Source organism: Mobula hypostoma, chromosome 18 (assembly GCF_963921235.1).
Source record: "Mobula hypostoma chromosome 18, sMobHyp1.1, whole genome shotgun sequence".
Taxonomy (NCBI): domain Eukaryota; kingdom Metazoa; phylum Chordata; class Chondrichthyes; order Myliobatiformes; family Myliobatidae; genus Mobula; species Mobula hypostoma.
In genome coordinates, this window is record NC_086114.1 from 23,982,311 (window position 1) to 23,998,652 (window position 16,342).

Consider the following 16,342-nt stretch of genomic DNA (forward strand, 5'->3'; position numbering starts at 1 on the left):
TGGGAATTGAACTCAGGTTACTGGAACTGTAACAGTGTTATACTAACGGCCACACTACTGTGCCACCAAGAAATACCAGAAGATAGTTTCAATCGATTGACTATTGGGTTATAGACCCAGCATGCATCAGTTGTGTACACTCTGTTACTAATTAGGGATTAGGGAACACTATTTGCATTGTGGATTTTATTTATTTATATATTTTGTGACATGATGAGGAATAGGCTCCTCCGGCCCTCCTTTATGCAACCAACTGATTTAACCTTAACTGGATTACAGGACAATTTACAATGACCAATTGATCTACTAACTGCTATGTCTTTGGACTGGTGATGGCACCCAGGGGAAACCCACACATTCCACAGGGAGGACATATACACTTCCGACAGAGGGCACCAGGATTAAACCCCGAACTGCGACACTTCGAGCTGTAATGGCAGCGCACTAACCACTACGCTACGGTGTCGCCCGATACACTGTGAATTACATTGGTTATAGCATGATTGCGATTGGGAAAGCCTGTTTAAATCTGTGCTCTGCAGGCAGCTAAAGTCAGTTCTGCTACAATGCAACTTTTCAGACTGAGATTTCTTACGAATGCAATTAACACACTACAGCAGAACTACTTGTACACACAACTGTGCCAGCTCTTTCTGGCAGTGAATGGAATGGATTGCTCTTCTCCATCTTGCATCTTAAAACTACTCAGGAACAAATGATCAATTAAGCCCGTCTCCTTGAAAGATCCAGATTCAACTCTTTCTGGCTTTTGTTGCAGATTTCCAACACATCCCAGATTCTACTTTTGCTCCAGAGGCCACTGATCCAGCTGGTAAGAGGAATAAGATGCTGCTATTCAGACCCTCAGTCCTGATCCGTCATTTAATTATTATGTAGTTCATCCATAGCTTCCTCTTCCCACCTTGGTTTCACAACCTTTAATTATCATCGTCTAACAAGAATTGGTCAGGCTAGGTTTGGTTGACCCCATCGTCACTGAGTGGAGAGACAAGATGGTTAATAAATCAGCCAAGATGAAATGGTGGAGAAGACTTGATAGGCCGCAAGACCTAATTCTGCTCCTATGTCTTATGGGTTCTACTTACCTTGTGTTATGAAATGCTTCCTGACACTACCCAGGACAGGGTTCAAGTCTTTAAAGCAGCCTCTTGTGCTGATTCCCTCTTCTGCCAGGACATATAAATATTCCAAAGTACTTGCTACAGGGAAAGAGCTAGTTTAACTGCTGTTCATACAGGGGTTTATGTTCCACACTACCCTCACTATCATATCTTTTGAATCTGTTCTCTCTCTCTCAAATACTTCCTTTTGAGTGGATCAATACCATTTGCTAAGTTGTCAACCCAGAAATATTTCCTATCCATCCTGCAAAAAGTAGTATCTGCTTAAGAAGTCGAATCAAAGATAGTTTATCTTTGCAAGGGAAGGTAACAGTGAATTTAAATGAGAGACGAGCGGATGGCTAGAGATGTATGCAGTACAGCTTTATTATTAACATCACTCCCTGTGATCAATTATCAATGACCCATCTGTTATTCTTCCTCAGACAATTAATCACGCATCACTCTCGACATGCTCAGGATAACCACAAGGTAGATCGTGGATGGTAGGAAATGTGCCTGGATCAATCAATCCAGCAATCACATTAATATTGTATAGGATCCTATTGGCAACTCCTTTTAAAAATGGGCTGAGGCATCCATGGAATGATTCCACGTTATTTATTTACAGAGCTGTCAGCGGCACATTAATACTCTCCTCTGCCATCCAGTGACTGTTGCATTGTTAAAAGATGCTGCGCAGTAGATGGTAACTTCTCTCCTGAATCCTGGACTAAGAGCAGGGAAAGAGTCAGGAGAGAGGAACAGGGCACATGACTGACCAACTTATCCAGCTGGGTTATAGATCAAGAATGAAGGATCAACTTTATTCGCTATATACACTTTGTGGCCACTTTCTTCGTGCCTTCTGTACTTAATAAAGTGGCCACTGAGTGTCCGTTCGTGGCCTTCTGCTACTGTAGCTGATTCACTTCCGAGGTTCGATGAGCTGTGCATTCAGAGATGCTCTTCTGCACACTACTGTTGTAACACGTGGTTATTTGAGTTACTGTCGCCTTCCTGTCAGCTTAAGTCAGTTTGGCTATTCTCCTCTGGTCTCTCTCATTAACAAGGCATTTTGGCCCACAGAACTGCCACTCATTGGATTTTTATTTTGTTTGTTTTTTGCACCACTCTCTGTAAACTCTAGAGACTGTTGTGCGTGAAAATCCCAGGAGATCAGCAGTTTCTGAGATACTCAAACCACCCTGCCTGGCGCCAACAATCGTTCCACAGTCAAAGTTGCTCAGAACGCATTTCTTCCCCCATTCTGCTGTTAGGTTTGAGCAATAACTGAACCTCTTGACCACGTCTGCGTGTATAATATGCAGACGCGTCATGCATGCAAACATGATTGGCCAATAAGATATTTGTATTAATGAGCAGATGTACAGGTGTACCTAGTGAAGTGGCTACTGAGTGTATATTTACATGTATTCAGAAATTGCTGTAGTGTGTTAGTGCTACACGCAATAAAAAAGGACACATTCAACTATTATACTGAATAAAAAATATATAAAACTAAAGTAAGTAGTACAAATACTGGATAAAATGTGCAAAAAATACATAAATATGAGCATGTATTTACAATGTAAACAGCTTTATAACAAGCGTTTTAAAGTGCAGTCCAGTGACTGAGGTGATATAGAGCGGATGGGGATGGGGAGGTGCTGTAGTATTGTATTAACAGCTGTGATTTGAATGGAAGTGTTGCCCAGCAAGTCCGCTGGCCAAGAAAGAACTCTAAATCCAACCCTCTCACCAAACCCCTGACCCTTCGGGAGAGAGTGATTTGCTCGATTGCATGAAAGAGGTTGGGCAGAGCTCTTCCCAAATCCCATTCCACTTCAGTCAATGGAGTCAGGTACAAATTGCACAGAAGTACAGAGGAAATCAAATAGTCCATCTTGATCGTATTGCTATTTATCCTCTGCACCAACCTCTGTCACCTTATTCCTTCATCGCAAGCTCCTATAAAAACTCATAACCTGCTATCCAGTTATTTGAAAAATCCCAAAGTTTAAGGATCAGGCTCACCAGATGCTGTTTTCTGTGTTCCCTAGGAACACAACAGGGCACAGCTTCCTATGCACCCTTTAAACTCACCAGAGCCCATCTCCTGTGCATCTTAAACTCACCAGAGCCCATCTCCTGTGCATCTTAAACTCACCAGAGCCCATCTCCTATGCATCTTAAACTCACCAGAACCCCGTCTCCTGTGCATCTTAAACTCACCAGAACCCCGTCTCCTGTGCATCTTAAACTCACCAGAACCCCGTCTCCTGTGCATCTTAAACTCACCAGAACCCCGTCTCCTGTGCATCTTAAACTCACCAGAACCCCGTCTCCTGTGCATCTTAAACTCACCAGAACCCCGTCTCCTGTGCATCTTAAACTCACCAGAACCCCGTCTCCTGTGCATCTTAAACTCACCAGAACCCCGTCTCCTGTGCATCTTAAACTCACCAGAGTCCCATCTCCTGTGCACCTCAAACTGACCTGGTTCACTGAAAAATTAATTAAACTGATATAAATGATCCAAAAGAAGTGAATTAAGAGAACGTTGAGATGTACCTTCCAGTAATCCAGGAAACCTATCATCCAGCACAAAAGTAGTCAAAGCTTCCAGATTATCGGAGTTTTCCACTTATGTGCACTTCCATCAAGCTTTCCCTACTTCATTCTCAGATTTATCCATAACTCCAGCTCCTACCCAGGTTATGAACACCTGAATTACATAAATCCCATACACACAAATGAACGCTGAGGAAACCGTGGGACGGATTTGCAGGGATCTGCTGCTGTGTGGGAATTCAGTTCGCTGTCGTGTTCCTGACTTGAGAACTGCCCAGGCGATGGACAGTTCACGGGAAGGGAATCCTGCTGCATCCCGCCCGGGGAGGACCTGTACCTCGCAGTTCTGATCATGACAGATTCAGTCAGCAGTGGTCAAATTATCAACCACTTCAGAAAAAACAGGGAGAAACACACCCTTCATCATTCCCTAGCATCACCACTCCCTGCCTTCTGATCATACCTCCCTGCAGCATGGACCCTTGGGTTAATCCTCAGCAAAGCCTAGGCCCAACAACTGTGGTTCCTCAAATTGTTCCTCAACTTTCTTCTCTCATCTGCCACTCCAGAACCACAGTATTCCCTGGATCTATCGAGAATATAGGCTTAAATTTTAAAAGAGTCATCAGAAACCGCAGATAAAAACATTTAAATGAAATGCAAGTTGCAGGTTAAGCATTTAGGCTGGCAAGGAACAAGACCCAATTATAATGCCATCATTAAATTTATAAGCCTAGAAATTACTCGGTGTAAAATTACAGTAACAACATTTTAATGTGCCCAATCTTAAGGGAGATGTAATTCCATTTTAAGTGTGAAAGTAACTTGGGACAAGTACAGGATGGGAGGGGTGGAAATTGCGAAGTGAAAGGAAGGAGGGGAACTGTGCAGGCCGCTCAACAGATGAACTTGGAGTTAATGAGGATCAATCTTAACAACTGCTCATGCCTCATGCTACAGGATACCCAGTCTCTAACCTGCCCTGCCACATCACAGCATTTATGGCAGCGGTCGCCAACCACTGGGCCGCGAGGAAACGATATGATTTGGCGATAGGAGTCAGCTGCACCTTTCCTCATTCCCTGTCACGCCCACTGTTGAGCTTGAACGCACGCGAGGTCATTACCCGCGCGTCATCCATGTCAGCGCAGGAAGGAGATCAACTCCTCGAGCTTGCAAATGACGGCGGGCTGAAAAGTATGTTTGACCTAACATCTCTGCCGGCATTCTGGATCAAAGTCAAGGCTAAATATCCTGAGATGGCCAGGAAAGCACTGAAAATGTTGCTTTCATTTCCAACATATCTCTGCAATGAATGCAACGAAAACTAAATTGCGGAATAGACTGGACATAAGGAACTCCCTTCAAGTATTGCTGTCTCCCATCACCCCTCGATAGGACCACCTTGTTGCAGGAAAACAAGCCCAGGGCTCCCACTGATTCAGCGATATTGGTGCGTTGCAATGATTTTATATTTTCATACGAGGAAAATATGCGCTGTGTGTTTGATATCCAAACGTTACTTAAAATGTTATGATGCTATTATAAGTGACTTATATAACCATGTAACAATTACGGCATGGAAACGAGCGATCTCGCCTCGCCCCTTCTAGTCCGTGCCAAACGCTACTCTCACCTAGTCCCACCGACCTGCACTCAGCCCATAACCCTCCATTCCTTTCCTGTCCATATGCCCATCCAATTTTTCTTTAAATGATAATATCGAACTTGCCTCTACCACTTCTACTGGAAGTTCATTCAACACTTCAAGCTCCCCTGTCCTCCCCTGATATTTATCTTATCGCTATATTCATGCGAGGAAAATATGCGCTGTGTGTTTAATATTAAATTCGTTAGATAAACCCTTTTAGAAATGAAATTGAGTGTATTAGCTACTTATCACCCATATTCCGGTCGTGATTAACACACCCCGCCACCGCCGCCACCAACAGAATCGGCAAAAGCAATTTTTAAGAAATCGGCGCGTAAACGCATGCACAAGTTACACATGCACACTGGTGCCCGCGCAAGGCTTCATGGTCATTGTAGTCTTTCTCGGGGTAAACCCAACGTATTTGACTGCTACTCTGGTACGTTGGCAACCCTCCCGCCCCCTCGGTCGGCCAGTCCGCAAGAATATTGTCAATATGAAACCGGTCCGCAGTACGAAAAAGGTTGGTGACCCCTGATTTATGGGACCACTGTAAATTTCTGATCAATGGTGATTCTCAGGATGCTGATGTTGGAAATGGAAAAGGCACTTAATGTCACGGGTAAGTGGTTTAACTCTTACTTATTGAAGATGGTTGTTCTGGCCTCTAGAGGCGCAGTTTGCTTTGTATGGACACCACTTCCTGTATGTAAGCTGTTTTTTTATATCATCTCCTGTGTGGGTTAATATGGATTTCAATTTGAAGCACACATTGGAAAGGAATCCATCTCCATCCTCTCTTTATTTACCCTTGAAACAGCAATATCTATGAAATCTTAAATTTTGTTAATATTGATAAACGTTTAGTAGATACATCTTGAAGAACGTACTATGTTTTGTGGCTGCCTACAATCAGACAAATCTCAAGACTGTATAACTTACACATAGTTGATAATAAATGCACTTTGAACTTTTGAACTTTGAATGTTTCTCATTTATTGTTATTAAGACATCATTGGTCCACAAGTTTATGCCTGCTTACACAGCATAGTTATGGAGTGTTGCGTGTGTGGAATATTTTGGTTATTTGTAGAATAATCAACAGTTCGTTATTCGTGAGAATAATAAACTGTATTGGTATACGGTAGTCAAGCATGTGACGATTCTGTATTGAATTTAATACGTATTTTACTTAACTTTCTGCAGTTTCACAAGTAGATTCTCATCAAAAGCCCTGAAGAGAGCTTCCGTTTTGGGTGATTTTTGAGGTGATTAGCTCACTGCACGGCTTTGTACATACGCACTGCGAGGGCAGTCAAATGGTATTACCTGAACACTTTTGTGGTCCAAATGTTACCTGCCATATATTAGCCTGTGCCTGAATGTTGCCCGGGACTAGCTGCAGTGGGAACCAGCTGATTCATTTGCAGGTGAGTTGGGAATGGAATTGAACACTGTGCATCATCATACCTGGATATCTGTACTTTGGAAGGAAAATCATTGAAAAAGCAGCTGGGACCCTGCCCAGTGCGGTGATATCCAAGGGTCGGATAATTGACATCCAACAACCCAACTACCACCCTCCTGGTGCAGAATTTCCCCCGTGATTCCCACTGTCCAGGGCTACCTGATGCTGCATTTTATCGGATGCTCCATTAGAGTGAATGGTGGTCACTCAAGTGACCAGAACACAACAGAAATTGAGTATTGGGCTTGGGTCAGGTTGGATGTACACTCAGTGGCCATTTTATTAGGTACACCTGTACACCTGCTCATTAATGCTAACATCTAATCAGCCAATCATGTGGCAGCAACTCAATGCAATAAAAGCATGCTGACATGGTCGAGCAATTCAGTTGTTGTTCAGACCAAACATGGGAATGGGGAAGAAATATGAACTAAGTGACTTGACGGTGGAGCGACTGTGGGTGCCATACAGATTGGCTTTAGTATCTCAGAAATTGCATCTTTTGGGGTCTTCATGAGAACAATCTCTAGAAATTACAGAGAACAGTGTGAAAAGCAAAACATATCCAGTAAGCATCAGTACTATGGGCAAAAATGCCTTGTTTATGAGAGGGGTCGGAGGAGAATAGCCAGACTGGTTCAAGCTGACAGGAAGGGGACAGCAACTAAAATAACCATGTGTTTTAAAGAGCATCTCTAAATGCACAAGTCAAACATTGATGTGGATGGGCTACAGCAGCAGAAGACCATAAACATACACACAGTGGCCACTTCATTAGGAACCGGAGAAACCTAATAATGTGGCCACTGACTGTATATTCCCACAATGCATCATGCTTTGTTTCAGTTGGTGTTTGCCCAGCTGGGTTCTTCATCAAGAGTAATTATTTTCCATGTGTCCCCTGCTCCTGATCAATGACAATGAATGTGCAACATAGCCAGTCATTTCCTCTTGCTCTTCTACACAAACCTATGGGCTGTACTGATTTTGGAAGAAATTATAAGTATTCTGGCTTGGGTTGTGTATACCTTGGCCTTGTTTGGGTTTTAATTTCACTACCCAGGAATGCCTGGATCACCTCAACCTTTTACACTATGCCTGATAGAAGTATTTACAATCACAAAGGTTTTAATAGATAGAAAGAGACTATTCTCATTGGTGGAGGGTTGAATGATGAGAAAACAGGAAATGAAAGTCATTGGCAAAGGAAATAAAAATGGGATGAGTGGCCGAGGTGTGAAATGTAATGTGAGGGTGACAGAGAGACAGATCTGACCACAGGATCTGAAAGGCGACAGGATAAAGACCTGAAAGGAAATAACAGGGTGATGGGAAAAGAGGTATCATTTCCCCTTACATAGATTCATTGGCTAAATGGTGTTCCAACACACATTGTCAACCATTCTGTTGAACCTCTCTCTCAGTAACACCATATCAAGCAGAGCCTGTTGTATAATGCTATTACAGCACTGTGTGTAAGGAGTTTGTACGTTCTCCCCGTGACCACATGGGTTTCCTCCGAATGCTCTGTTTTCGTCCCACATTCCAAAGACATTCGGGTTGATAGGTTAAATGGTTGCATGCATGTAATTGGTGGTGTGGGCCCATTGGATTGGAAGGGCCTGTGGGCCCGCACTGCTGTAACTCCAAATAAAATAAAAAAGAGGCAAAAATATGGAGGCAATTTTCAAACGGCAAGGCTTACCGTACACAACGACGGTGGCTGTGGTACTGCGGCGCTTGGCAACAATATTTTTGGCTACGCATGTGTAGTTTGCCGTGTCGGAGAGGCGAGCTTGTTTGATGATCAGGTTGTGGTCAACGGTGATGAGGAAGTTGGTGTCTTCAATCGGACTGATGACATCATCATTCTTCAGCCATTCCACCTGGGTGAGGATCAATAGACAGCACAAGTCAGTGGCAGTGTCCTTCAGAATCAACCCGGCAACCAATGTGAGTTCATAAGTCTAAACACAGAGATTCTGCAGATGCTGGAAATCTTGAGCAACACACTTCAAAAACTAGAGGAACTCAGCAAGTCAGGCTGAATCTATGGAGGGGAAAAAATAGTTGGATTTTTTGGGTTGAGGCCCTTCACAGTCTCGGCCCAAAATGTTGACTCTTTATTCCCCTCCATAGATGCTGCCTGAATTGCTGAGTTCCTCCAGCATCTATGTGATTTTGTAAGTAGCCCAGTTTATAATATTTCTGTCTTAGAGTAGGAAGTCCCATACCAGAGACAGTCATACACTCAAATACTCCAATACAGCACTGATACATTGTCCTACTGGTATAGCCCCATTACAAAACACTACGGAAAGGTCCTTATAAAGTCTCTCAAACATTGGTGGAAAATGCGGCTACCAAAACAGCAGGCTTCCAGCTGAATCACAATTGATAAGACAGAGAATCTGGCCATTACCACGTTGCTGCTTGTAGGAGCCTGCTGTGCTCAAAGTGGCTAGCACAGCCTCAGCACAGAAGGATGCCCTTTAGAACAAAGATGAAGAGGAAGGTCTTTAGCTAGAGGGTGGTGAATATGTGGAAGTCATTGCCACAGATGTCTCTGGAAGCCAGGTCATTGAGTTTATTTAAAGCAGAGGTTGATAAGTTCTTCATTAGAAAGGGTGTGAACGGTTCTGGGGAGAAGGCAAGAGAATGGGGTTGAGAGGGATAATAAATCAGCCACGACTGAATGCAGAGCCGAATAGATGGCTCAAATGGCCTAATTCTGTTCCAGTGGCTTGGAGTCCTTATGGGCTTACATGTATAATATTGTCGCAACTATGCTTCAAAAGTGGTTAATTTACTGAAAAGTGCATTCAAGTGATGTGAAAATTGCTACAGGGAATACGAATCTGAATTTTCAATGGTCCTGAAGGTATATGCAAAGAGCAGTGAGAAATGTTTAATCACAGTAATTGATGCAGCAAACTTAACATATTCAACAATATGACATGACTGGGTAATGTCTTAAAAGCTATTAGGCATCTAGAGAGAGTTTTTGCATAATATGTGCATGCTATCTAGTTACAGGCGAAGCAGGGACAGTGAGTAGAGAGCGGAGCAAGTGGGTGCCTCGAAGTGAGAATACCTGCTCCCTCTTGCTTTCTGAGAGAGGGGAGCCATTGTGGTGCGTGGAGAGAAAAGGGTCTGAGAAATTCCTGAGCAACTAGAAAAAAAATCACATCACTGATTTGTGTAGGGCAGCAGTTTATCTCTGGATGCTTGTACCAAGTGCACAGATGTAGCAGAAGTGACATGTTGTAATCTGCTTCCAAGATTTGCCTCCAAAGCCATTATTACATCTGAATTTTGGACCTCTTCAAAAGTCCTTCAGGATCAGGAATGATTTGTTTCCTCTGTGGGTTGGTGGGGTTCTGTGGTGACTGATGAAGTCAATGTGGGATGGCAGACTCTTTCACACATGGGCCAGGAGGACCACTGTGCATGTTGTACTGTGATGCAGGCCTTCCCAGTGAATAGATTTACAGTTCTGAATCTCTCAGTAAATGATTCTTTTCTACTTTAAGCAATCATGGGCAAGAGATTCCCAAGAATCAGTGGGGTGTCATTATTTTTCAAGGAGGCTTTGAGCTCATTCCTGAATATTTTCTTTAGTCTATCTAGCCACCTCTTCTCAAGACAAAGCTTTGAATAGTGTGTCTGCCGTTGGACATACAGTAGAAGTAAGGTGGCAGAGGCCCTCAGACTGCAAGATGTTGAGTGAAAGGCATAATCTCCCATTTGCTTCTGTGAACCAATTGACAGTTTGGCTTTTGAGCAAGCACGAATGCAAGCATCACCTGCACATAGCAGCTCGTGCACAGAGCTTCTGAAATATGAGCACTGTGGGTTGAATGGTTTCCCACTAGTTCTGAAGATTAGTTCTGTTCTTGTGTGGTTTGTTCAAGGTAAGGCACAACATTGCGATGAGAAAGGTTAAGTTGAGAGTCAGGACAATGATACAGCCTGCTTTGATGCCAGTGTTCTCACTGGGAATGGTTGTGCTGTAGACTCACTGGTAAATATCATGGCTCATATGTCATCATGAAGGAAACACGAGATGGAGACAAAGTTCTAAGGGAGGTTAAATTTGAGGAGGGGTTTCCTTCGTTCCACCTGGCTGAAAGAAGCAAAGATATGACTAAGGTCAGAAAGGCCTGATCCCTGCATTTCCTTTGGCGATATTGCACAGTGAAGACTGTGTCCACTTTATCTCTAGATGGGCAGAATCGACACTGGTGAGCAGTGGTTTGGGAGGAGGAGGTCGAGGAAGTTGCTGGTGATGAATATTCCTGTGGCAGACAGCAGGGTGACCCTGTTGTAATTACCAGCAACAGTTTTAGCCTATTCTTAAAGTTAGTCACCAGTATGGCATCGCTGAGATTCCCTGGACAATGAGGCTGTGAACTGTGACTGCATCTCTGAGCATTTGGATTGATGAGGGGATACTGTTTTTTATTTCTATTAACCTGATCCAAAGCACAACTGTTGCCACAAGAAGATCAGTGTCAATACCCTGAAGAACCCACCAAGGCACACTGTCCAGACTGTGACTCACAGAGCCACAGTACATGGGCTGTTCTGAAGTTCACCATAATCGTCCAGATTTCTCTCTTGCGAAGGACCATGACAGGTTTGATTGCAAGGACCAGCAGACTGAGAGCTAACTGCAGTGCTGAAGTCCAGCAGAAAAGCTGCAACAAGGGACAGATGGTGGATGAAAGGCACCAACTGATGAACGCTCAGCAGTTGGCTGATAGTCTTCAGCATTGCAAAAAGACCACCCAGGACCCAAATACCCTAGGTCTCAGCACACTGAGAAGCAAGAATGGGGTTGAATTTATTAAGGAAAGAGAGACAGTTAACACCCTCTGGAAAGAACACTACCCTATCCTAACTCCATCCTTGACTCTATCCCACCACCTGTTGTAGGTTGAGTACAATGCGTAGCTGCTGTTAATTACTCACATTCACTGCAAGCGGCAAGGATAAATTTCCACTGCATTTATTTGCTGAGCGCTTATTTGTTATCTAATGTCAAGCACCATCCAAATCGATGCCGCACCAAGCCAATATCTCGAGGTCGCCTTTCACCCAGATACCATTAAGATGTAACAAATGGGCAGCCTCGCCTCACAGATTTATCTCAATTGCCCTTTGTTTCATCTTTACTCTTCCATTGACATTTATTTAATCGATAGAATTAAAGGTATCAGTTCTTTATCAAATGATGTTAGTCACTGCCTGCCTGGCCTTCAGCTCCCAGAGAAGCTCACTGGTGCATGCAATTTAATCTGTTCTGGGGAAAGACTCATCTAATCCAGAAATAGAGCCCAGTAAGCAAAATTTTATTTTCATTAGGTTCAATGCAGTTCTAATTAATTTGTTTCCATTCACGTAGTTACAAGTGTTCACTGATTAATTGTCCTGACTGAGGTGTTTTTAGTTCTTTAATCTTTCCTTGCTACATTGACTCTTATTAAAATGACTGACAGTAAAAATGGGAGCCATTCACCACGCTGCTTCGCCAGTTCCTTCTGGATGACACTGTGCCTTGACAGCTTGAGTCCAAGAATGGCCAAAAGGATGGCCTTGTAACTTGTACGAAAAACACTGAACTGCAGTTTATACAATCGCTCAGTTAGAGATAGAATCTCAATCAATGCGTATCAGATCAGAACTAAGAATGACCTTTGAAGATGTATCAGGGGAATTTTTTATTTTAAGTGCATCTTTCAAAAAACCTGATTAAATCTAGTATTTGAAAGCTTTCTTTGTTCTTGATGCTTTGGATCAAGGGCGCCACTGTAGCAAAAAGGTTAGAGCGATGCTATTACAGCTTGTAGCATTGCTAAGCTTAGAGTTCAATTCCAGCGACCTCTGTAAGCAGTTTGTACATCCTCCCTCTGAACCATGGGGGATTCCTCTGGGTGCTCCAGTTTCCTCCCACAGTCGAAAGACATACTGTTTGGTAGGTTATTTGGTCATTGTAAAATGATGAAATAGATCGGTTGCTAGGCGATGAGGCTTTTTGAGCTTGAAGGGTCCGTTCTGTGCTGCATCTCTAAATTAAAAATAAAGATCAACCTTATTCGCCATATACATTTATTTATATTAGGAATTTGCTGTGGTGTGCTGGCATGACGTAACAAAAGGCAACATTCAACAACTATAAAGAATTAAATAAAAAATAAAGTTAGAGTTTAAAGTACGGATATGGAATAAAACATGCATAAACACACAAATACCAGCATGTATTTACAATGTAAACAGCATTATCTAAAGTGGTTTATAGTGTTTACAGTGCAGTGCATTTAAGGGGTACTAGACAGAGGAGGTTGGTGGGGGACTGGGATGCTAACCAGAATGGTTGATCAGATTTAACTTCCGAGGGGGAGAACCTTTTAAGGTGGTGTGGTTTTTGTTTCAATAGCTTCCCAGAGGGGAGCTTTTGGAAAAGCCTGTTTGCTGAGTGGGTAATGTCCACAATGACTTTTTCTGCCCACTTCTTTGTCTTGCAATGATGGTAGGCTGCAGCCAAAGATCTTCACTGCCGACTTGACAGTTGGCTATCATTTTTGTATGTTATGAGAGGACGCTGCACCAAACCAGACAGTAATGGCTGATGTCATATGGGAGTAAATAACGACAAAAATTGTATTTGCATAGCATCTTTCACATCCCTTCCATAGTTGCATCAGTGCAGACCCAACAACAGTTAAGAAGCTGGACTCCATCCAGGACAAAGCTGGTTGCCTGACTGGCGTCCAGTGCATTTATTTCCCCCTGCCACCATGCACTCCAGCTGTAGCGCGTACTGTACAGAATGCACTGTGGTGACTCTTTTTTGTTACTTGGACAGCACCTCCCAAACACACAGCTTCAACTACCAAGTGAGATAGATGGAAGGAAGCACTGCCAGCTGTAGCTTCACCTCCAGACTGCAGAATGTTCTGTCACTGAGCCGAAATCTCGGAACTTCCTACTGCATAGTACTGCAGGGGTACCTTCAGCAAAAGAGGTGCAGTGATTGGACAAACTTCCCTCACCTTCTGGAGCAAGAGAGGGTGAGGGAAGATCTGATGAGAGGCCTGTAACATTATGAAAGGCCTAGATTAAGAAGGCAGTCATTATCTTTTTCCCTGGGTTGAAATAGCTAATACAAGGGGGCATGCATTTAAGGTCAGTGGGGGTCCGTTCAGAGACGAGGTGAGGGCCACGTTTTTTTTTTACATTGAGAGTGGGATGTGGTGCCTGGGGTGGCAGTAGGGATTTTTAAGGAATGTTTAGACGGGCAGCTGAGGTGTGAGATGGTTGTGTGTGGTTTTGCTTCACTTTCAGCAGGCCGGAAAGAAAAGGGATTGCTACCAAGGTCGCTGGGTCATTAGTGTTAGTCCTCACACTCTGAATGCTAAAATGAGGAACTCAGCAGGTCAGGCAGCCTCTATGGAGGGAAATGAACAATTGGTGTTTTGGGGTGAAACCTGTCATCGGGACTGGAAAGGAAGGGGCAGAAGGAATTAGTTTAGTTAGCCAGTTGACTACTAATTTAATTGGTTCGGCACAACACTGTGAGCCGAAGGGCCTGTTCCTGTGATGTACTGTTCTATGTTCAAGTTGAGGTTAAAGAAAGTGGTTCAAGGAAAATTTGGGATGGGCAATAAATGGTAGACTTTGTAGAAATCTCTCACTTTGCCTTTATCATTTGCCTCAATCCTCTCCCTGTGGGAGTGAGTCCCACATCCTCTATATTGAATAAAGAAAATTCTCTGCTGGATATAGAACACAGCACAGTGAATTGTACAGCACAGTTCAGGCCCTTCAGGCCTCGAAGCTGTACCGACCTTTTAACCTACTCAATGATCAATCCAACCCTTCCCTCCTACATAACTCATAACCCTCCTGCTTTCTTTCATCCATGCACCTATCTAAAGAGTGTCTTAAATGCCCCTAATATACCTGCACCAAATGAATCTACCACCACCCCTGGAATGGATTCCTGGCACTAATCACTGTGTAGAAAAAAACTACCTCTGACATATCCCCTACATTTTCATCCACTTACCTTATAAAGATATTCTTTGGTATTGGCCAGGACACCCCAGGGGAGAAAGATGTTGGCTGTCCACTCTATGCCTCTCCTAATCTTATATTTTATTAGTGACTATTTTATATTATGCCTTTCCATTCAAAAAATCCCAACAAGGACCAACACATTCCTATCTTATTCCTTCTTCTTCAGCCCTTTACCTCTACCACCTTCTCACATCATTCCTCCTTCCCAACCCACCCATCATCCCTTATCACTGATCTGCAGGGTTCTAGAGAGGTTCATCAAAACAATTCCAGGATTGAAAGGCTTATCATATGAGGTGTGTTTGATGGCTCTGGGTCTGTACTTGCTGGAGTTTAGAAGAATGGGGGAGGGGGTGGTCTCATTGAAAGCTAACCAATGTTGAAAGGCCGAGAAAGAGTGGATGTTTCCTGCACTAGGGGAGTCGAGGTCCACAGGGCACAACCTCATAATAGAGAGATGTTCATTTAGAATGGTGATGAGGAGGGATATCTTGAGCCAAAGGGTGGTGAATCTGCGGAATTTGTTGCCAAAGGTGGCTGTGGAGGCCAGGTCACTGAGTGCATTTAAGGTGGAGATTGATAGATTCGTGATATTTCAGGGCATGAGAGGTTTCGGGGAGAAGGCAGAAGAATGGGGTTGAGAAGGAAATGGATCAGCCATGATCAAATGGCGGAACAGAATTGATGGGCCGAATCTAATTCTGCTCCAATGCCATATGGTCTTATGATGTCACCTGGTTTCATCTGTTTCCTACTAGTCAGTTCTCTTTTCCCTCCCACACTTACTTATTCTGGCTTCTTCCCCTACCTTTCTAGCTCTGATGAAGGGTTTAATCCCAAAATGTCGACAGTTCATTTCCCTCCATATATGCTGCCCAACCTGCTGAGTTCCTCCAGTATTTAGTGTGTGAGGACCAACACCAATGACCCTGCGATTTTGGCTGCACTCCCTTCTTTCCTGGCCTCCTATAAGTGATGCAAAATCTCACACCTCAGCTACCTTGCACACATCAAAGGAGATCTTAGAGCACAGAACAGTACAGTCCCTTTGGCCCACGAAGATATGCCGATCCTTTAACCTATCCAAGATCAATCTAACCCATCCCTCCCATTTTTCTTTCATCCAAGTGCCTATCTAAGAGTCTTTTAAGTGTCCCTCAGGTATCTGCCTGTACGACCACCCGTGGAAGCACGTTCTGCATACCCATCACTCTCTAAGTAAAAAAACATACCTCTGACATCCCCCTTGTACTTCCCTTCAAGCACCTTAAAGTAACATCCCTTATATTAGACATTACTGACCTAGGAAATAGTCTCTACCTATGCCTCTTATCATTTTTATTTTATTTATTTTCTTGACATACAACACGAAATAGGCCCTTCCGGCCCTTCAAGCCGCAGCACCCAGCAACCTCCGATTTAACTCTACTCTAACCAAGGGACAAT

The 16,342-nt window shown here is 43.5% G+C and overlaps 1 protein-coding gene across 3 annotated transcripts in view; it reads right to left on the bottom strand.

The window, feature by feature from the left end:
• The window catches only part of unc5b (unc-5 netrin receptor B), a 313,573-nt gene that overhangs the window by 57,310 nt on the left and 239,921 nt on the right, over positions 1-16,342 (bottom strand). For all 3 annotated transcript variants that reach the window (XM_063070603.1, XM_063070604.1, XM_063070602.1), the window contains one exon: positions 8,520-8,700. In XM_063070603.1, coding sequence (XP_062926673.1) covers positions 8,520-8,700 — 181 coding nt within the window. The remainder of the gene's footprint in view (positions 1-8,519; positions 8,701-16,342) is intronic.